Consider the following 22,053-nt stretch of genomic DNA (forward strand, 5'->3'; position numbering starts at 1 on the left):
TCACCGCTCCACCGGGAGGTGGGGCGCTCCTGCTGGCCTCACTGAGCGGCAGCAAGGGCAAGAAATGACAAGCGCCACAGGAAAGGGACTTCACCCGCGGGGTCCCATCCTGCAGTCGCCACGAGCAATGTCCTCACCGCGGGCCTCGAACGTGCACTGGGATCCAGATTCTCCCTGGGGCCGGCGCTGTAAAGCAGTGGGCTAAGCCTCTGCCCACAGTGCCGGCATCCCATATGGGCGCCAGTTCGAGTCCCGGCTGTTCCACTTCCAATCCAGCTCTCTGCTGATGCACCTGGGAAAGCAGTAGAAGATGGCCCAAGTGCTTGGGCCCTTGCACCCACATAGGAGACCTGGAAGAAGCTCCTGGCTCCTGGCTCCTGATTGGTCTAGCTCTGGCCATTGCAGTCACTTGAGGAGTGAACCAGCAGATGGAAGACCTGTCTCTCCCTCTCTCTGTGTATAACTCTGCCTCTCAAGTCAATAAATAAACCTTTAAAAAAATCTTCTTGGCCATTCCCCAAGCAGTCCTTTGCCCCCCCTCAGAGGCCTGCCCGGTGCCCACACCTACCTGGGGGGAGCGGCAGGGCCACAGCGAGATGGAGATTTCCCAGCAAGCTCTGCTCCCATCCAGAGCAGGCAACCAAGGCTCAGAGAGGAATAGGGGCTCTCCAAGAGAAGCTTGGAGGGTCGGAGGCAGGCTGGGAAGCTGTTGGGAGTTGGTTCTGCTGACAAACACTGCCCCCCCACCCCACCACCGGCAGCCCTGGCACATGCTCGCAAGCCCCCCTGGCACTGCCAAGACAGTGGTCACTGAGCCAGGGCCGTGGCCTCCCCACCCCCGCCACACGAGGACCCTTCAGGAAGGCGGAGGTGAGGCTGTTTCTGCAGTGTGCGGGTGGAGCCATGGGGGAGCCCCCTGCTTCTGCTGCTAAGCACAGCACAGACAGCCCCACCCCCTGGGGCTGCCCGCCTCCAGCCAATGCCCAGGGCCCCGGGCAAGAGATGGTGAGGGACAGGCGCGAGGGCACCGCCTTCAGGACTCCAGCCAGGTCTCTGTGGAGGTGACAGTAACCAGCAGGCACCGAGCACAGGCAAGGGGCCGGAGCTCACATGTGGCCAGCCACCCTGGGCCTGGGGTTGGGCCCCTTGTAGATTCCAGTTTCTCAGAGGGGCAGCCCCTGGCCATAGGTACTTGTTAACAGCTCAGATTCATTGGCCCCCAGGTCGGCAGGGCCTTCCTCCATGTTGGGAGACCAGCTCAAGTGCTGTGCGAGGCAGCTGTATGAAGCAGCGGCCAAGGTAAGGGGGCGGTGTGTGGCTGGTGGTGGGGAGAGGGGCTAAGGGAGACAGACAACCCCAGTTTCAGCTACATGTCTATTTTTTATTCAATATATTAAATATATTAATCAGAAAAGTCACATACTACAAATCCAAGAAAAATACACAAATATAAATGTCAGAATGTGTCATTTGGCTTCTCCCTCGAGTGACAGGCTATGTACATGTGGAAGGAGGAGCAGAAGGGACCCCCAAGTGGTAGGAGGCTGGAAAGGTTGGCCCAGGCTGGGGGGCCCCCCGGCCCTTCCTCCCACCTCAACCTCTGCCCTCCTGTATATACAGCAATGTTCGGCTTATTTACAGCACGGCGGTGTGTGTTAAAAACGGTTTATCTTACAAAAAAAAAAAACCATGAAGGCCAGAGCAGGGCTCGGGTAAGACATCATAGTTGGGGTCACCCCCCCCCACTGTGAACACACGCCCCTTCCGAGCAGGTGAGGAGGTGAGTCAGTCTGTAGTTCAAAGGCCAGGCTTCGGGGCTGAAGGCACATGGGGTGGCGTGCACGCATGGGCGCACGCGTGTCCTGGGGCCAGGTCAGAAGGGCAGCGTGTCCATGAAGATCTTGTCCACGATGGGCGGAGGGGGCACCAGGTCCTCCAGCTTGAGGTAGAAGATTCGTTGCCGGCCCTGGGTACACAGGGATCGCAGTTCGGGCAGCTTGCCCAGCAGGCGGGACAGGCAGCTGTCCCCAACGTGTTCCTTTAAGCAGCCGGTGATGCGGTTCTGCAGCTCCTCCACCCGCTGTGGCTCCTGCAGCCCGTGCCGGTCTTAGAGGAAGGAACAGCATTAGCCGGGCGTCTGAGGACCAGACCCCCGCAGGCCCAGCCTCCAGCCCGGGGCACCCCCCAGAACACCTTCACGCTCTGTAGAGGCCAAAGGCAGGAAGCCAACGTAGGCTCAAGTTCCCAGCGAGAAACTGAGGCCCCGGGCAGTTTACATGGCTCACCCAAGGTCACACACAAAAAGTAAAACCCCTAACCCTGGTTTCCTGGCTGGGCCCAGGCCTTTTCAGCTCTGAGAAGCCCTAGAGCAGAGATGGGGAACTTTATTTCTGCCAAGTGCCATTTGGACATTTGTAACATCAGTCATGGGCCATAATGAGCCTGTGGCGTCGGCATCCCGCAGGGGCGCCAGTTTGAGTCCCGGCTGCTCCACTTCTGATCCAGCTCCCTGTTAATGCTCCTGGGAAAGCTGCGGAAGATGGCCCAAGTGCTTGGACCCCTGCCTCCTGCATGGGAGACCAGGATGGCGTTCTAGGCTCCTGGCTTCAGCCTGTCACAGCCCTGGCCATACTGGCCATGTGGGGGAGTGAACCAGCAGATGGAAGATCTCTCTCTCCTCTCTCTCTCTAACTGCCTTTCAAGTAAAATAAATAAACCTTGTTTAAAAAAAAAAGTTAGCCTGCTAGAGATGTATTGAATTTTTTTTTTTTTTTTTTGACAGGCAGAGTGGACAGTGAGAGAGAGAGAGATAGAGAGAAAGGTCTTCCTTTTTGCCATTGGTTCACCCTCCAATGGCCGCCGCGGTAGCGCGCTGCGGCCGGCGCACCGCGCTGATCCGATGGCAGGAGCCAGGTGCTTATCCTGGTCTCCCATGGGGTGCAGAGCCCAAACACTTGGGCCATCCTCCACTGCACTCCCTGGCCACAGCAGAGAGCTGGCCTGGAAGAGGGGCAACTGGGACAGGATCAGTGCCCCGACCGGGACTAGAACCCGGTGTGCCAGCGCCGCAAGGCGGAGGATTAGCCTGTTGAGCCACGGCGCCGGCCGAGATGTATTGAATTTTGAGCTCTGCCTGTAGTTTCCTTGCCAGGACCACACCAAATGATTCCAGGGGCCTTGCATATGGCCCGAGGACTGGACATTCCCTAACCCTGCCCAGGGCCAAGCAGGTGTGTTTTAGGGGAGCGCCTTCCAGGAGAGAGGCTGCAGAACTCTCCACACCCTGTTGAGCCCACGCTACCTCTGATTTTGTTTTACACGATTGGATCCCCCGTGACATGTATGGGGAAAAAGGGGGGGGGGGCAGCAGATACAGATGCATTCTGGCACTTCAGAAAGCACAGGGATCTGACAGCGTCTCCCCCACAGTCCACGCTGAGTGATGGCCGAGAGACCGGGACTAGAAGGAGCCACAAGGAGGGACTCTGGGGGTGCTGGTCCTGTCTGTGTCTTGACCAAGGTGCTGCTCCGACACTGTTCCTGAATGCAGCACTTTAAAAACACACCAAAGCCCTAGGCCAAACACATGCCACCTGCAGGCCATCACTCCGAGGCTGCCTGGGGCTTCCGAGTTGGGAGCAGCTGAGCCACCTCTCCAATTCCTATTGTCCCCACACTTTTCCAGGCAGGCACGAGCCTGGGGTGGGGGGTGGGGGATCCATGCAGACCCATCAGATCCCCGACACCTGCCTCCGTGGGTCCAGCTTGCCACCAACTTACTCACCGGCGATCAGCACGAGTGCGGACAGGCAGGCAAAGGCAGGGACGTCCACAACCAAGGAGTGCAGGGAGCGTGAGAAATCCAGGATGCTGTCGATCCAGTCACCGAAGCCGCGGGCACACTGTAGCCGGTGCAGCACCAGGCCAGAGCAGAAGATGAGCTTGCCCTCGTCCGGCTTAGACCTGGAGGATGGCAGGGACACAGTCGGCCATCAGGGCTTGGGGCATCCCAAGGGCTGGGCCAGCAGGGGAAGGGGCTGGGAGGCGGTGGGGGGCAGCTCACCGGTACGCCAGGCGGAAGACGAAGAGCTCCAGGAAGGCCGACTCCAGCAGCAGGTCCTGGTCGCTCGGCACCAGCTCGGCAAAGCCAGGGATCTTCTCGGCCCACTTCCGGACGACCTCCAGGGACACCGAGAGCAGCTCGTAGAACTGCTGCACGTCCCTGGCGTCTTCCTTCCCAAAGCAGGGCAGCGCCAGGTCCTGGAACTGAGAGGACCGGGCAAGGGGTCAGCATGCCCGGCAGGGGCCAGGGCTGGCCGTGACAGTGACCTGGGATCCGCCCCACGCTCATGCGCTGCCAGTTCGCACCTAGCGACCGGCCGGGGCTGGGGCCACCCAGCTTCCCCCCTGTCGGTCTGTCCACCCGGGTCGGGGGCGGGGGAGGCCCTCACCAGCATGCACAGAAGCACAGCCCAATGCTTGCTAACCTTGGAGAAGTCCAGTTTGGCCGTGCTGGGCCCCGAGTCCAGGTGCGCGCGGACAAGGGCGGTAAGGAGATTGGCAGGCGAGGCATCGGGTGGCTGCTTGGGTTTCGAAGGTAGCCGGCCCCGCCGCCCCTTCAAGCTGTCTGTCCGGACAACTGCAGAGAATCGGGCAAGGGTGAGGAAGCACCCCACCGCTTGGGTGTCCTCTCCGCAGGCCCCAAGACCCAAAGCGCCTACAGGAGCCTCCCCCTGTACCTACCACCACCCTCACCATCTAGGCAGGTGGAAGCTGCCTCCCACAGGGACTCAGGGGTCCAGCCACGCAGCCCTTCCGGGTCGGGCGTGCTCCGCCCTGCTGGGCCCCGCCCCCGACACCCACCTTCCTTCACCATGCCCACGGCCAGGCACTTCTGGAAGCGGCAGAACTGGCAGCGGTTCCGCCGCCTCTTGTCCACAGGGCAGTCCTTGGTTGCCAGGCAGATGTACTTGGCGTTTTTCTGCACTGTACGCTGGGTGGGGGAACGCGGAACAGGCTGTCAGGGTTTGGATGGGGGGGTGGGGGGAGCCCAGGGGAGGGCACCGCCGTCCAGATCCTGCTGCTATAGCAGACAAAAGGGCTCTCTGTTCACAGCTATTTTTCTAACATTTGGGTGGCAGGGGAGGGAGAGCCGGACGGGTGGGGGGAGAAAAAAAAATCTTAGAGACAGGAGCAGGGTGGCGGGGAGGGGAGGTGTCTGCCTCAAGAGGAAGACCCCAGGACAAGAGATTAGGAGCCCCCTGCAGTTCCCGCACCTGTAGTGCCTGTGTCGGCCTGTGCCTTCCCACGGCAGACAGCAGAGTGCCCAGGGGCTGGGGGTGGGGTTGGATAGCTGAGCAGGCACCCAGCACTGGGACAAACACACAGCCTGTTCCCCAGTCCACCCCCAGCCCTCAAGAACCAAACCCTCTGTCCAGATGCTTCCATCTCACGCCAGAGCCATGAGTGCCTGGGCCACCCCTTCCCACCAGGCCCTTACAGGAGAGCGCGGCCGGGCAGAAGACCACCAGAGGCTGGCCACTCGAATGTCCCCTCCTGGGCACTGCTGCCTGCACCCCCCCCACCTCCCTGCAGCTCTCTGTGGTCCCTGAGGCAGCCACATGCCCCGGGGCAAATGGCAGGTGGCTACCCTGCTCCCTACAGCACAGACCCTGCCAGGCTGAGATTTGCAGCCCCCACCCCTGCCCCCGCAGCCAAGTACCTTGAAGAAGCCCTTGCAACCCTCGCAGGTGCGAACGCCATAATGCTGGCACGAAGCATTGTCCCCACACACAGCGCAGCGGCCCTCGCTGCCACCTGGAGCCCCGCTCCGGGCCTTGGCTGAGGTCGCCGGCGTGTCCAGCATCCTCGAGCCGTCGAGGTGTGGGGAGGTGGGCACCAGGCCTGGGAAAGCCGCCGCTGGCATGGAGTAGCCCTCTCCCTCCCCGAGCTGGGGGGTGGCCTGCGATGGCGACGGGAACAGCTTCAGGGGACTCTGGCCCAGGCCGGGGCTGGGACCCGTCGGGGGGCTGAAGGAAAAGAAGGCCGGTGGGGGCCCGGCAGCCTTGGGCAGCTGCTCTGTCCATGCCCGCAGGCCGTCGTAAGTCTGGCTGGGGGAGAAGTGGCCAAAGGAGCTGTCCCAGGGAGAGAGCTGGGGTGGCTGGAAGCTGGGCGTGTTTGGCGACGGGGCTGAGCAGGGGCTGCCGTAGTGGTCGGAGCCGCTGGACAGAGCGTCGTCGAGGGGGCCGCTCAGGGGGCCAGGGTAGCAGCCGTACACTTGGAAGTCCTCGAACTTGAAGGAGGCAGAGGCGGGGGAGGTGGCCGAGGACGAGGACGTGGAGGAGGCCGAGGAGGAGGCCGAGGAGCACGGCTGAGCTGTTCCCGGCAGCTGGTAGAGGAAGGTGTCAAACTCCCCCGTGTAGCTGTCCATGAAGGTGCTGAAGCTGGGCAGGGCAGTGGGGGCTGCAGGGGCCGCCTCTGGGCTGGCCAGGTCCATGGTGGGCTTGCTGAGCTCGGGGCTCAGGGGGTCGCTTGCCAGGTGGTCACGTGGTCCTGGGCTGGGCACCGGTGTCCCATACTGGGCTTGGATACAGGGCATCTCTGGACAAGGAGGGGAGGGGAGGGACTTCCGTGAGCAAAGCCAGGCCCGGAAGGCTGAGCCCAGAGCAGCCAGGAGGCTGGCCTGGCCAGCGTCGCAGCCCAAGGAAGGGACACTGAGGCAGGAGGCTACAGTGCCCAGGATCCTGGACCCCCTGGCTGGGGCCCCATGTCCAACTCTAGCCACAAAGACCCCGGGCAGTGGCCCAGCGAAGAGTGGGCTCTGTGGGAAGGCCAGCCACACCCAGCCGGCCTGGGAACCCCGGGCGAGGCACGCGGCCAGAGTTTCTCTGCTGCAACAGGGGGAGCTGTGTTCCCAGCCCCCTGCCCCTCCCCAACCAGGGAAGAGCGTGGGTGCGGGCTGGGAGAAGGGTGGGTGGGAGGGGCAGCCTGGCAAAGCCCCAGCCCAGCACCCCCGGAGCAGATCTGTTGCTGCTCCTCACCAACCAGGCACTTCCTGGGGAACATTCACAGCCATACCCCAGCCTCTGCAGAAGCCCCTGCCTCCCGGGGCTGGGGGACAAGGACACCCTGGCAATGGCAGAGGAGCCGGATGGAAGGCAGGGCTGCGTAAGGAGGGAGCCCAGGCATTGATGCTGCTCTGGAGCCGTCCGCACCTCACCCCACATACGGAGCACAGGCAGCCGAGCCCACACGCACCCCAGTCCTGCCTGCCGTCTGGAGCTGGGCATGCGCTCTGAACTGCCTGGGATGCTCCTAGAGGCAGTGAGGAAGGGCGCCCAGGCTTCCTCGCCACGTCCCCAGGGGATCATGTAACCTGGCTCCCAGCCCTTTAAGGCCATATGTTCAAGGGAGGGGGCGCCAGCAGGAGCAGGCACAGCCCTCTGCAGGGCCAGAAGTAAGGGCAGTCCCTATGAGGGATTTCTCTGCTCTCCCTGGCTATTTGACTAAGAATTGCTAAGAGTCCAGTGGGAGACTTAAGGTGGGGGAGCCTGTGGGCGGATGGGTAGAGGGAAAATGCCTTCTGCCTGGGTTTGCCCACTAAAGTCTGTGCCCTGGCAGGCAGGCAAAGGGGGATCACGCACCCCCAACCCTGAGGAGCCTGAGCAGGAGAGATGGCATCTTTTTTTTTTTTTTTTTTTGAAAGGCAGAGTGGACAGAGAGAGAGAGACAGAGAGAAAGGTCTTCCTTTTTCCGTTGGTTCACCCTCCAATGGCCGCCGCAGCCGGCGCTGATCCGAAGGCAGGAGCCAGGTGCTTATCCTGGTCTCCCATGGGGTGCAGGGCCCAAGGACTTGGGCCATCCTCCACTGCACTCCCGGGCCATAGCAGAGAGCTGGCTTGGAAGAGGGGCAATCGGGACAGAATCTGGAGCCCCAACCGGGACTAGAACCCGGTGTGCCAGCACTGCAAGGCAGAGGATTAGCCTATTGAGCCACGGCACGAGACAGTATCATTCAGGGGGACCCTTAAACCCATAGAGCAGTCACAAAGCAATCCCAAGAGGCTCTAGGACCCTCTCCACCTCCACCACCGTGCCTGGGATGTGCCCACCTCTGCGCTCACCAGGCAGAGAGGCAAAGCTGGGTAGGAAATCAAGCCAGAACACAGAGTACCATAATCAACAGGACAGCGATGAGGGCAGAGGCTGTCCCCACCCCACTGGCCACCAGCCCAGGAAGGCTGCTGGTCCTAGCCTTTCTTCTACCTCCCAGCACCTGACCAGGTCAGCTCCACCCCAGCCTGACACTCAGACAACCAACCTAGGCTGCAGAGCCCCTCGAAGCTCAAGTTCTATCCACCCAGTGGCACCCATCCACAAAAATACAGCACCTGCCCGAGATAAGTGTGGCCACGTTTGCCTTCCCAGGACAGCCTGGGCAGGGATGGGTTGGGGGTGGAGGAGGAAAGGCGGCAGCCACGCAGAACTGGGCGTTTGTTCCAGCCTTATTCAAATCCTGTTTCTCCACTGGGACGTCCCACATCCGGATCAACCCCCACCAACCCACCCCCCATACACACACATACACACCTTCACGCAGGTACTGAACACAAGATATGGACTCACATCTAGCCTCCCGGTGGGGGGGGAGGGCAGTCCCACGGCAAGGAGGAAGAGGTGGGGTTGAAGGCGGGAGGGAGCGGGGAGAATCCGGCTTCAGGCAGGTTTTGGCAACAATATGGTTTGCACCTGTTACACGGAGCAAGCCTCAGGCTGTACCCTGCCTGTAAGATCCAACTGGGACTACTGGGAGAGGGGGTGCAGAGGGGGTCAGGAAGTAGACCCGGGAAGAAGGGAGGGTCCCCCAGGTAGCACCACACCAAAACTCCAAGGCTACTAACTTCCATGCAGGATCCCCCAGAGCAAGTATGTCCACTCTCTCTCTCACAAATACACACACACACACAGTCACTCCAAGCCACAGTTAAAACAATCTTGCATACACCCTGCCCCTGTCCCTAAGCAAACTCACTTATTCCAACACGAAGCAGGCACAAGCACCCTCCACTGCCCAGCCACCAAGCGAGTAGTTTCCCTGGGTAAGAGACCTAACACACCCCTGCAAACTAAGTACTAAGAAAGCAACTGAGCCCGCAGGAGCGCAGGGCTGACAGGCTGGAGTCCGCAGACCCCCTGCAGGGCCATCACCCACAGCACCGAATCTCAGGACACCTTAATCGCCTATAGCTAGATGCCCATCAGCGCCCAAGCCGAAAGCACCGTATGCCCACTTGGGTCTCCTCGGGGACAGAACTCAGGCCCGTCACCTCTGGACAAGTCCCCGCTCCGGGAGGCACTCCGACGCCTGTGGCTTCCACCTTGCATGCTCTACACACCCTCTCCTCGAGCCCAGTAGATTCCAGCCGGAGCTGCTGAGTCCTCATCCCGCTCCAACAGCTAGCCCTGGCGCCCCTGCTGCACTCCACGGCAGCGCCCCTGCGCGCCTTTCTGCCCGCGCGTACCCCCGTCTCATCCCCCAACCCCGTGCACCAGCCCAGAAAACAGATGCACTCTCCCCGCGGGGGGGGCACCTACCCGGCCGGCTCCAGCTCGCCCTGCCCGGGACCCTCGGCCCGAGTCGCAGACTCGGTCCCGCGTGTGCTCTCCCGGTCCCTTCTGCACGCTCCCCCAACTTTCGCAGCCTCTGCTACTCGGGCTCCCCGGGAGCGCCAGACCCTCCTCTTAAGCGCTCCGTGACGCACGGGGAGGGGCGGGGGCGCCACTGACGCACGCGGCCCGGCGAGCTTTGGCCATACAAGGGCGCGGGGGGCGGCGCGGTTCCGGCGGGAGGCGGCCAGGGGGAGGCGCGGGCCCGGGGAGCCCGAGGGGGCGGGGCGAAGGGGGGGCCTGGAATGTCTGCGCGCGTGACGCACGCGGGGTTCCATTGACGCAGGGAGCGCGGATTGTTTGATCTAAAAATAGGTTCCTCGCGCCCGGCGCTCCAGCTAAAAATAGAGCAGCTCCCAGACCCAATGGGCTCCCCCCTCCGGACCCAGAACCGGGCCGGGGGGCGCCCTCGTCCGAAATAGCCGGCCCCGGAGGGCCAGCGCGCGAAGAGAGGGCGCCCTGGAGCCGCGGCCACAGGGCTTTCCCCGGACCAGGATCTTCTCACCATCCGGCTGCCCCGGGCAGCCAACCGCGCCCGGTCCCTCCGGATACCCCTGCGCCCGGCCCCGCCTTTGCACCCTCCCAAGCCCTCCCCCGAGGCTTGGGGTGTCGCCCAGTGCCGCTGCTACTCGTCCAGGACGGGCAACTCCGCGGCACGCCCTGGCGAGACTGCGCCCCCACCTCGGCCCTAGGCGCTGCTTGTGCACTTGACTCGCCTTCCCCGGCAAGGTGTCAGGCCAAGAGCTTGCCCCAGGGGCGTGGGTGTGAGCCCGGGCTTACTCCCCCCCACCCCCGCCGCCGCCCCCAGTCTCCCCGCAAAGTATCTTTCTAAGGACAGGGGTTTTCCGGAAGTTGGCTCGGCCAGTGGGTTCTGCGCCACTTGCTGAACTTGGTACCCCTCCAGTTCCCTCCCCAGCCCCTTACAAGGAGGCTGCACCCTAGCTGAGCAATTATCGAACGTTTCAGAACCTGGTGGAGCCTGGGAAATATTTTCCAACTTGTGGCAGTTCGCCCCCATTTTATAAATAAACAGGCTTGGAGAAGTAATGGCGTTTGCTCAAGGTCACACAGTGAGGTGGTGGCACACAGAGGTAGAACTAGGGCCAGGACATCTTCTGTAAAAGCAACGGCTTCCTTTCACTTGCCCCTAACAACACCCTTTTCCCCTGTCCAAGACCAGGGAAGCCAGCCTTCCCAGCCCTCCTTCTGGTGGAGGGAGCAACTCTGACCGGTTACCTCCCACCAGGAGGGCAGCCACCTGTGGCCTTTCCCCCTGGTCCGGCTGTCACCCCTCCATCCCTGGCCTGGGGAACCCTCAGGGGCAAGATCGGGGGGAAGGAAGAAGGGCTAATACGTGGACAGAAAAACGCCCACCCATGTACCCCCTTGCCTGTAACCCTTTAAGTTTCTGCCTCCAGTGGGCCTGCACCTGCTGCCCCCACTCCCACCTCCTCTGGGCGCCTCAGACACAGAGCTGTGTCCTGGAGGCACTGCCTGCTCCTCATCTGCACTCCCTCTTCCCACACCCTTGTCTTCCACCCACACGCAGGTCCTGAATGCACCCCTGGCTTCATTCATCCCAAGCTGCTTGGCTGCCCTGAGCCCCCTGCCCCCACCCCATCTCTGCTCTTGAGGCCCTACATGCACCTGTTCCCATTTTCCTGGAATTTTCTTCTGGGAACGTCTCCTGTGTGTGCCCCCACTGTTCCCACAGCCAAACCACAGCCTCCCCCGGGGCAGCAGATCAACCCCATGCACCCAGTGACTGCCTCCTGAGCCCTGCTTGTTAAGAAAATCACCCTGAGCCCAACCGGCTCCCTCTTCCTGCACCCTCACCGCCCACCAGCACCCATCTCATATGGATCTGGTCAGCACCTGCCCACCCTCCCCATGCCGGCAGACAGCCTCGATGTGGACAGTGCCAGAATCTTCATCCAAAGACCTTCAAGGCCAGGGTGAAAATGACTGTGGGAAGGAGGGTGCCAGTAGGACCTGTCCAGAAACCCCATTCCTCTAACAGCCAAAGTTTCACTTTTCTTCCTCTTGGGCTTTTGAAATAAGATTTTTGCTTGGATTTTGTGGGATCCTCATGTGGCAAACAATTGCACATCTAGAAACAACAACAACAACAAAAAATTAGGCTTGAAGCCACCAATGTAATCCAAGTCCTCCTCTCATTTCAAAGATTGGGGTTCAAGGAATCCCAAAGGAGCTACCCCCTTGGCTCTGGAAGCACAAGGCAAGCCTGGGCTGGGTCACGGGCAGGTTTCCCCCCCTTGCCCTCCACCCCAGCAAGGCCTTCCTCAGAAAACCAAAACTCCTGTAGGATGCCAGCCAGCAAAACAGCGTGTCCTCCATGGCGTGGCTGGCTGTGCTGCAGCTCAGCCTTCGCTTGGCTTGTTGAGAGAGGCTTGGCATTTGCCTCTATTCCCTACCGCCTTGCATTTGTAATGAGCAGCATGGAGCAGGGGGGGGGGGGGGGACCCACCTGCCCCTACCCCACCCTTCGCCCCATGAGCCGCTGCAGAGAATTCAGTGAAGTCAGCATCTCCGTGGTACACTTCCCGACCCAGGCACCCGCAACCCAAGCCTGCAGGTTGTGGAGGCTACACTCCTGCCGCCTCCGGAGCCAGAGGGAGGGAGCAGAGGCTCCCGCCAGGCCACGCTATAAACCTACGAACTGGAAACCAGCAGGCAAAAGCAAAGTCGCTCTGGGGAACACAGCCAGAGCCTCCCGTGCAGGGGCCCACATGGAGCACCTCGCCTAAGACAGATGGAAGAAAGGCCAAAGGAAAGGGTTTGGCAATCCCAGGCCTGGTCAGGGGTGAGGGCAGGGCAGGAAGGGGGCCCCAGGCAAGGCGTTCTGGGGGCTCTGCAGGGGTACAGTCCAGTTAAGGTGGAACTCAGGGGACCATGCCAACTTGGGAGGCATAGAGCAAAAAAGCTAGTTGCAGGCTAGACAGAGACCCCCCCAACACCCCCTTGGACCCCCTAAGTCCAGCCTTCAAGAACAAGGTCAGAATGAACAGCTCATGGCGGGGAGGGCAGGTGGTAATGGAATCCTGAAGGCAAAGGCAGCAGAGGAGAAGAGAGAGGACGGCAGGCTGGAGACGAGACAGCCCCGCTCGGCCAGCCACCTGGCCATTAACCAGCCTTCCAGTCTGCTCCCATCACCCTGGTCCCCCATAGACCCCACATGCAGTCCTTGAGCTCAACCTTCCTGCCGCCCACCGTTGCACCTGCTGCTTCATAACCCCTATACACACACACACACACACACTGCTCCTCCTCTCTCTACTCCAGCTCCCTGCCACCCTGCTAAGCCTGTGACTTGATGATGGGGTGTGGCGTGGCAGGGGCAGGGAGAGCAGGGATGCGGAAGAGGGTCAGACCTGGGGGACAAGGGCACTTGATGTGGATGCTTCTGTTGAGCGTTCCCAACCCCACCCCCAGGCTCGGTATTAAAATGTGCATTTCCCAAATGTGGAAACAGAGGGTCCCCAGCCCTCAGGGTTGACTCGCAAACTCCATGGTGGAGGCCGGGGCTTCTGGCTACAGGTACACACACATAGCCTGTGAGCTGAAACCAGGGGGACTCTGGCGAGACTGGGAGCCTTCTGGTGCCCAACCGGATGAGGTGGACCCCCAAACAGCCATGCAACTGTGCTCAGGTTCTACGCCACGGATGCCTGCGCTGGGCTGTATCTGTGTGACACTTCCAAACTAGCCACGCAGGGCGGTGCTGTGGAGTAGTAGGTTAATCCTCTGCCCATATCCCATACAGGCGTTGGTTCGAGACCTAGCTGCTCCACTTCTGATCCAGCTCTCTGCTGTGGCATGGGAAAACAGTAGAAAATGGCCCAAGTCCTTGGGCCCCTGCACCCATGTGGGAGACCTGGAAGAAGCTCCTGGCTCCTGGCTTCGGATCAGCTCAGCTCAGCTCCGGCTGTTGCGGCCATTTGGGGAGTGAACCAGCAGATGGAAGAACTTTCTGTCTCTCTCGCTGTCTGTAACTCTACCTCTCAAATAAATAAATCTTAAAAAATAAAAAAATAAATAGGCTAGCCACACCTATGGCCGCAGAGGCAGTGGGAGGGTCTGAGGACAAACTCACTCACGTGTGTTTGAACTCATGGCGGCTGTTTCGCCTCACGTGTTCACTCTGTTAACAGACACTATGAGAACCAGAGTTGGGAGTGGTCACAGCTTCTGACCTGGCTATGTGGTCCATGTGTGGGTGATGGAGAGGCCCGGGGGCTTCTGTGCTTGGATGATGCCCCCCACCCCCTCCTTGAACCAGTGTGGACACCGTGAGGGTCAGGGCACTGCTACCCTCAACCTTGGCACAAAGCACTTCGTGTGTGCTCACAGCAGGTAGCCCAAGGCGGGCCCCAGATGAGCAGCCAAGCCAATAGGATGGGCCTGGAGTTTGGGGGCGCTCAGGGATGGAGGAGGGAGAATTACCCAGCCTGGGTCCCACACAGCTCCCCTCCACCCTGGTCTGGCCCCACCCCTGCCGACAAGAGGGCAGGAACTTGGCCTACTTTCAGCAAGACTATCCCCACCCACGGGGCCTCCAGCCCTTCCCATGGGCTGGGCAGAGGGAAGGAGTTCTGCCCCGGGAGCTTCCCCTCCCTGGCCCCAGGGCCTATCGCCAGCCCTGGCCTGGCCACTTCCTCTTCCTGCAGGGGCTGCGGGCGTCGGGCAGGGGGATTTGTGCTGTGGCCAGGGATGCACTGCCTGCCGCTCCAGGGGGGGTTCCCACGGGCAGCTCTGGGAACCGAGGTCAAAGGGTCAGGCCCAGGCCACTGGCTCTGACCTTCTGGCCCTTGCCCAGGCCCTGCCATGACCACACCTGCTAGAAAACTGAACTCCAAGGCTGTCGGCAGGATAGCCACTGCTCTTCTCTTCCCGCAGCCTCAGAAGGGAAAGCGACGCAAGAGCTACCAGGGCTCTCAGCGGGACTGGGGAGCCAGCACCCTCCTTCTCCAGGAAAGAGATCACCAGCAACCCCATCCTAGGGTTTGCCCAGAGATGCGGCTCCACCCGACACTGGGGAAAAAATTCCAGGCTGGGTATACAGCAAGTGCCCAATTAATACTTGGTAGCAGCTGGCTAATTGAGGAGATCGGGCTACGGCAGGCAGTCCAGGGACTTCTCTGTCCACACCTCCCTCTCAGAGGGCCAGAGGAAATTCACATGCAGCCCCCGGGAATAACATCCGACTTAAGGGGGAAGAGCCAGACAGAGCTGGCGAACAGACAAGATCACCCAGTCCCCGTGAGACAGGTGGGCCCAGTGCCTCACAAGCACCCTCCCTGGAGGCCCCTCTGCTCCAGATGCTAGCCAGCTCCTCGCGGGGTCTGCTACCACCTCGCCCGATTATCCTCACCACCCACCCATTCCCCTGCCCCGAACCCCAGCTCTCCACCCAGCCTGCACAGGCAAAATTTCAAATTCCAAAATAAAAACGCTCTGATAATTCGCCCCAGCCGGAAAGGCTGATGTACTTTCCCATTGTTAAAGTATTTTTAGTCGCTGGCTCTGGATTCGCTTAGAGACTCACGTTCAGAAAGGGGGGAAAAATTTTTTTTTTGGTTGAGAACTGGGGAGGAGGCCGCAGCAGTCAGAGCTCCTGCTTCTTCCTCGCGGGCCAAAGCCCCTGGCCCGGGGCCCAGGGAGTGTGTTTGTGGCAAGCTGGCTGGCGGACACGCCAGAGACCTCACGCTGGCCCGGCTTCTCCGCACCAAAAGCAGCCGGCACACCAGACAAAAGGGCAGGCAAGGGGCTGGGGGTGCAGTAGGAAGCCAGGCCCGGGGCCGCAGCAGTCACTCACCCTGCCCAGCGCCTGGGCCCCAGCCTGGCTTCCTCCTCTCCGCTCTCGAGGCCGAAAGCTGTGGTATGAGGGTCACGATGGAAGACAAAAAAAAAAATTCCTAACAGCCCAGCACCCCGTGCCTCAGCGTCCCCATTCCCAACACTCACCGGCTTCCTCCTCACGATCCGACGAAGACCACGGAGACCACGGACAGCCACACAGGTGCAGGATCCCAGGGCGGGGCTGGGGGTTCTTCCTGGCAACGGGACTGCCCAGGCGGCTGAGGCCGTGGACCAGCCGAGCAGGCTCTGGATGTACAATGGTCTCCACGCCAGCGTGTCCTCCTCTGCTTATATAGCAGAAACCAGAGCCGGCCCCTAGGGATGAGGAGGGAGCCGCCTTGGGGCACTCTTGGCCGGGGGCCTGACTCTGGCCCAGGTCAGCGGGAGCCCAAAATAGTCAGCTGATGGGAGCCCCGGCGTGAGTGTGACCCTGGGCCCGTGCCCGGGGCCTGGCAGACAGGTGCCCACGTCACAAGACCAACGGCTGCAGGACTCATGGGGCCCCGGCTGGCAGCCCTTTGGGGTGGCCTTGGCAGTGCACCTGGCAGGGGAGTTCCACCCAATCGCCACCACAATCCAGACAACGGGTGAACCTAAGGAAGTGTGCCTACCACGGCTGCTGTGCACCCAGAGCAGAGGCGGTGGTGCAGACCAAGGGGAGGGAGGCACCTGTGAATCCCTTTCCCTGTCCCCAGCAGTCCAGGGACTTCCCCTTCAACTTTCCCATCCCAGCCACGGCTCCGGAACGCTGCACCCTGGGCACCAACTCTGCAGGAGACACGGTGTGTGTGCAGAGGGCTCGGGGAGACACGGAGCTGGCTCCTGCTGCATCCGGGATCTCGGGGCGCAGAGCCAGCCCCGTGTCCTGGGGGAGGAGGAAGGGATCACGGGAGCCTATCCAGGTACTGGGCTGACTCCAGATGCAGTCACGGTACCAGCACTGTGGTGCCCGGAGCCCCAGTGTCTCCGGGAGGGGCTGGCGGAGAAGCTACTTCCTCAGTCAAGCAATGCTGGGCCTTCTCCGGGGGCACCCTCCTCCCCCAAGACAGCGGGCTGTGTCCTCCGCCATCAGAGCAGACCCCGGGGAGACCCAGAGCAGGCTGGGCCCTACACACCCTCACAAGCCAGATGGCCAGGCATCCCTCCAGCCACAGTTAGAATCAGGACTTTCTTGGCAAGGAGGTTGGGTGAGTAGTGGGTGGTCTCCCTCTGCCTCCCTCACCATAGCCCTATAGGCCTGCCATGGAGAGGAGCTGTGACTATCACACACCTCCCTGTACTTTCTCAGAGCAGTGACTGCACCTTGGAAACACGCCAGCTCCCCCACCGGCCCTATCTGCCTGCCCCCTGCCCCATTATCCTCCCATGCCAGCCCCGGGATGCCCAGAGACAGGCAGGCACATGGTGCCTTGGGAGCAGCTGCCACACCCCTGGCTCCATCAGCCCCTGTCACCAGACCCAGAGCCTCCCAGTCCAGCCCCTGAGAAATCAGGCTTCCCTGTTCCCACCCTTACATCACTCCCAGTTCCAAAGAAACCAGATCTCCTGGCCCCGAGCAGTACCTCGCAGCCACCTCTGCAGGGCTTTCCCCCCATCAGCCCCCAAACCACATCTGCCTTGGGTACTCCCATCTCTGCCCCTCCACCCCACCTGCTGGGGGCCCCCAGGGGTGAGCAAAACACAGCAACACAACACTCACGCTTCTGGATGGATCGGGCCCTGGGGAGCACTGGCAGGAGGAGCCAAAGACCCAGGGAAGAGCAGGGGCTGGCCTCTGTCCATGGCGGGGTCTGCAGAAGACAGCCAGAGTGAGTGCTAGAGAGAGCAGCCAGCAGGGCTACCCTGGGGACAGCCAGAGAACACAGCCACGTGGGCAAGGCCAAGATCCAGGCTGAGAGGGAGACAAGCTGGCCCAAGGACCTCCTTGAGCTGGGTGTCAGAGACTGCGGGGAGCCCTTGGCCCTGACCCAGGCAGAGAGCTGGATCGGAAGTAGAGCAGCCGCGACTTGAACCAGCACCCATATGGGATGCTGGCACTGCAGGCAGTGGCTTTAGCCACTGTGGCTATGCCACAGTGCTGGCCTGCCTCCCTCTCTCTCTCTCTCCCTCTGTCTCTCTCTCTCCTCTGTCTCATAAATAAATACATGGATTTAAAAAATAAAAAGCATCAATGCTGGATCCCAGACTGTCTGGGTTTGAATTCTAACTCCACTGCTTATCACCTTGGGCAATTACATAATCTCTTCCTGCCCCCTCGTCTCCCATCTATAAAAGTGATCATCTGAGGGCTGGTGCTGAGGTGTAGTGGGTAAAGCCACCACCTGCAATGCCAGCATCCCATATGGACGCCGGTTCGAGTCCCAGCTGCTCCACTTCCGATCCAGCCCCCTGCTAATATGCCTGGGAAAGCAGCAAAGGATAGCCCAAGTCCCTAGGCTCCTGCCACCTGTGTGGGAGACCTAGAGGAAGCTCCTGACTCCTGGCTTCAGCCTGCCCCAGCCCCAGCTGTTGGGGCCATTTGGTGAGTGAACCAGCAGATGGAAGAATTATCTCTCCCTGTCTCTCCTCTCTCTGTTAACTCTGACTTTCAAATTAATAAATAATAAGGGCTGCTCCTTAAAAAAAGAAAAAGTCATCATCTGGACCTGACATCTCTAACTTTGACAGTCATAGGTCCTGGGGCATAAAGTGAGTTAATACACATAAAAGGCTTGGAACACTGCTGCAAATACATGTGCTACCAGGGGGGGGCTTCACAACATTCATAGAAAACAGAATTAAAATTATTCTGGGGGCTGGCGCTGTGGTGTAGCAGGTAAAGCCGCCACCTGCAGTGCTGGCACCCCATATGGGCACTGGTTCAAGTCCTGGCTGCTCTTCTTTGGATCCAGCTCTCTGCTGTGGCATGGGAAAGCAGTAGAAGATGGCCCAAGCCCTTGGGCCCCTGCACCCATGTGGGAGACCTGGAAGAAGCTCCTGGCTCCTGGCTTCAGATCGGCGCAGCTCCAGCCATTGCGGCCAATAGGAGAGTGAACCAGCAGATGGAAGACCTCCCTCTCTCTCTCTGCCTCTCCTTCTCTCTCTGTGTAACTCTGACTTTCAAATAAATAAATAAACCTTTAAAAAAACAAACAAATAAACAAAAAAAACTGAACGAGCCTTAAAAGCTAACCCCAGACCCTGGCCCCTATTCCAAGCCACTATGGGGACCGCTTGTCCTTGCACCGTGGAAGCCAACCAGATGCTCACTCCACCCCCAGCCTCCTCAGCTCCCCCTGATAGTACTGGAACGGAAGTCCCCTGCAGCCAGGGCCCCTGAATCAGCCCCGCCCCGCCCCACCCCGCCCCTTTTCCCACACGCTTCCAGCACTTTCCCAGAGTGCTGGGACTCTAACAGGCTGAGATGGGGGCAGGGAGAAGGGTTCCAAGATGGGAGGTGGGGGCAGGGCCCCAGAGGATGGGCGAGGGGCTTCCTGGCCCTCCTTTCCTCCCGTAACTCTGCTGGCCCACAGCACCCAGGCTCTCCCTGCACTGAGCTCCCAGCACCCTTTGTGCTATGGGTCCAACAGGGAACAGGAAGTGAAGATCGCAGCACAGAAGGAGGTGGCTACAAACCTGGGAGCCCAAATCCATGCAGAATGCAAACTGAGGCTGCGGCCGGCCCTGACCCACGGACTACCCCGCTTTGTGCCCTCCCAGAGTCCAGAAATAGGTCTCAAGGTCCCTCCAACCTTCTCTTTCCCACACACGGGTCCGTAGCTTGGGAGGAAGGACAGGGAGGGCCAAATTCACCTGCAACAGTCAGGCTCCCCGAAGGCCTCTGACTTTTCCACCTACACCCAAGAACAGGGGCCAGCACCTAGCACCCAGCCAGGGCCCAGGTGACCCACAGCACTGCAGAACAGGTGTCCTGCCCCCAGCCAAGCTCTCCTCCCTACCGGTCACAGCAAGCATTGGCTGAGAGCCAACTGTGAAACATGCAGAGGGCCGTGAAGAACGAGAGAGGCACCAGAGAGCAAATCGAGACCCCAGACCCTAGGGAGGTCAGGACAGGGGAAGGAACCAAGGCCAATGTCAGCACTGTGCACAGGGCAGAGCAAGCGCTGACTGAACCTGGAGGAGAAAGTGATCCTGCAAAGTGGGGTGGGGGGAGCATCAGGCCAGACCTCGGTGCCCAGCTCTGGCCCCTCCTCTCAGTGCCCCAGCCTCAAGGGCCTTTGTCCCACGTGTGTGCAGCTGGCCCCTCCTCAATGAGGTTTCCATGGCCATTTAACCTGCTGCAAGAACCTCCGCCTCTCCCCACCACCTCCCTCTGTTTCCATCCTCTCCTCAGGACCAGGGCTCATTTGCAACTTACTTGGCACCTGCTGATCCCAGCAGAAATAGAGGAGGCGCCCAAAAGTTTGTGGAAAATGCACATTATGCAAAGACTACACAAGGGTTTCAAACTGTTTTGCACCCAAATAAACTTTGCCTTTACATTATTTTGTTTTGGTTTTTAAGATTTATTTATGGCCAGTGCCGCGGCTCAATAGGCTAATCCTCCGCCTTGTGGCACTGGCACACCAGGTTCTAGTCCCCGTCGGGGCACCGGAGTCTGTCCCCGTTGCCCCTCTTCCAGGCCAGCTCTCTGCTGTGGCCAGGGAGTGCAGTGGAGGATGGCCCAAGTACTTGGGCCCTGCACCCCATGGGAGACCAGGATAAGCACCTGGCTCCTGCCATCGGATCAGCGTGGTGCGCCGGCCGCAGCGCGCTGGCCGCGGCAGCCATTGGAGGGTTAACCAACGGCAAAGGGAAGACCTTTCTCTCTGTCTCTCTCTCTCTCTCTCACTGTCCACTCTGCCTGTCAAAAATAAAATAAAATAAAAATTTATCTATTTATTTGGAAGTCAGAGTTAGAGAGAGAGGGATAGACAAGAGAGAAGGGTCTTCCATCTGCTGGTTCACTCCCCAGATGGCACAATGGCCAGAGCTGGGCTGATCCGAATCCAGGAGCCCGCAGCTTCTTCCAGGTATCTCACATGAGTGCAGGGGCAGGGGCCCAAGCATTTGAGCCATCCCCTGCTGCTCTCCCAGGTGCATTAGTGGGAGCTGGATAGGAAGTGGAACAAGTGGGATTCAAACTGGCACCCATATGGGATGGCTGCACTGCAGACTGGGGCTTTAACCCGCTGCACCACAGCGCCGGCCCCTTCTAGACTCCAGTTTCTCCACTAGGTGCTCAATCAGTGTTTGTAGGTGGTGGCGGGGGTGGGGATGGACCCACCATTGCCTGCACTGGGGCTGGGCTGAGTCTGGGTCAGCCAGGTCACCCATCCCTTCCATCATGCCACAGATCCAACAGTCACAGGGTTCTTCCTATATTAAAGTCACAATCCCGGGGCCCCAGCCTTGTCCCCTGCCCAGGCCCAGCCTGGTCCTTTTCCTCATCTATTTCGATCTTTTCTTAACAAAAGTCCCCTTTGCAACAGGGGGACTGGCTGCGGATAGCCCCACTGCAGCCCTGGGAGCCGCTGTGCTCCAGTTCTGAATGGGACAATGCTCCCTCCCACCCAGAAACAGGCGTACTACTCTTAAGAACAGTAACAAAGCAGCTATTATTTGTTGAACATATACTAGATACTTAATAACCAAGCACTTATATGCTATTCCTCCCATCTCAGCCTCACCAATCTAGGAAGAAGCCATGGTTATTACATAATTTTATCCACACAAAAAAGGAAGAAATATGTTAAGCAACTGCCTGGCAGGTGTTTAAGTCGCACTGCCTCCATCCCACATGGGAGTACCTGGTTCCTATCCCAGCTACTCTGCTTCTGATCCAGCTTCCAGCTGATGTGAATCCTGGGAAGCAGCAGCAACGGCTCAGGTGCTCAGAGTCTCTGCCACCCCTGTGAGAGACCTGGATGGAGTTCCAGGCTCCTGGCTTCGGACTAGCCGGGCCCTGGCTATTGCCGGCATTTAGGGATGCACCACTCAGTGGAAGATCCGTGTGTGTGTGTGTGTGCATGTGCATGTGCGTGTGTATGTCTGAGTCTGTCTGTCTCTCTCTCTCTCTCGGTCTGCCTTTCAAATCAATAAACAATATTGTATTCAGAGAAAGAATGTTAAACATGCCCACAGCTAGAAATGGGCAGAGCTGGTTCTAGAACTCAGACAGCCCAACTAGGGAGCCCAGGCACTTTCTCCCTCCCTCCTTAGGCCGGGTGTAGGGAGTGGAGGCCTCCCAGAGAGTGTTCCACCAGGGCCAGGTTGCTGGGCTTTGGAGATGGGACAGGGCTTGAACTCTTATCAGCCACATGCACTCTCTCCGCTGCCTTGGCCCATCCGGCCGGGCTGTCACCATCACCTCGAATCTGGATTCTGCTGTCCTGTACACTCATTCTTAGTGCTGGGCCACCAGCTGAGTGGCTTCATCCAAGTCACTGAGCCAAATGTTCACTCAGGGTAGGGTCTGGAGCCACACCAGAGAGCCCCAGCGGAGCCCGGCTGCAGCTCCCTTATCCA

At 60.0% G+C, this 22,053-nt stretch overlaps 1 protein-coding gene across 2 annotated transcripts; it reads right to left on the reverse strand.

Moving 5' to 3' along the window:
• Positions 1-1,370: 1,370 nt before the first annotated feature.
• Positions 1,371-17,328, reverse strand: NR4A1 (nuclear receptor subfamily 4 group A member 1). 2 transcript variants are annotated; one of them, XM_062202197.1, is made up of 8 exons: positions 17,246-17,328; positions 15,652-15,861; positions 5,723-6,600; positions 4,864-4,993; positions 4,488-4,639; positions 4,064-4,266; positions 3,785-3,963; positions 1,371-2,106 (listed from the first exon to the last, which is right to left on the reverse strand). In XM_062202197.1, exons 3-8 carry the CDS (start codon positions 6,596-6,598, stop codon positions 1,874-1,876), a joined length of 1,773 nt encoding a protein of 590 aa, XP_062058181.1. In that variant the 5' UTR covers positions 6,599-6,600; positions 15,652-15,861; positions 17,246-17,328; the 3' UTR covers positions 1,371-1,873. The 2 variants fall into 2 exon arrangements, with proteins under 2 accessions (XP_062058181.1, XP_062058180.1); XM_062202196.1 differs by lacking the exons at positions 15,652-15,861; positions 17,246-17,328 and adding an exon at positions 9,595-9,721.
• Between the last annotated feature and the right edge of the window lie 4,725 nt (positions 17,329-22,053).

The sequence above is a fragment of the Lepus europaeus genome, chromosome 10, assembly GCF_033115175.1.
Source record: "Lepus europaeus isolate LE1 chromosome 10, mLepTim1.pri, whole genome shotgun sequence".
In the NCBI taxonomy this organism is placed as follows: domain Eukaryota; kingdom Metazoa; phylum Chordata; class Mammalia; order Lagomorpha; family Leporidae; genus Lepus; species Lepus europaeus.

Coding starts and splice junctions, on each gene's coding strand:
- NR4A1 (XM_062202197.1), bottom strand. CDS start 6,598: ATGCCCTGTATCCAAGCCCAGTATGGGACACCGGTGCCCAGCCCAGGA. Junction 4,994..5,722: donor GTTGCAAGGGCTTCTTCAAG/GTACTTGGCTGC, acceptor TCCCCCACCCAG/CGTACAGTGCAGAAAAACGC. Junction 2,107..3,784: donor CGCACTCGTGCTGATCGCCG/GTGAGTAAGTTG, acceptor CCTTCCTCTAAG/ACCGGCACGGGCTGCAGGAG.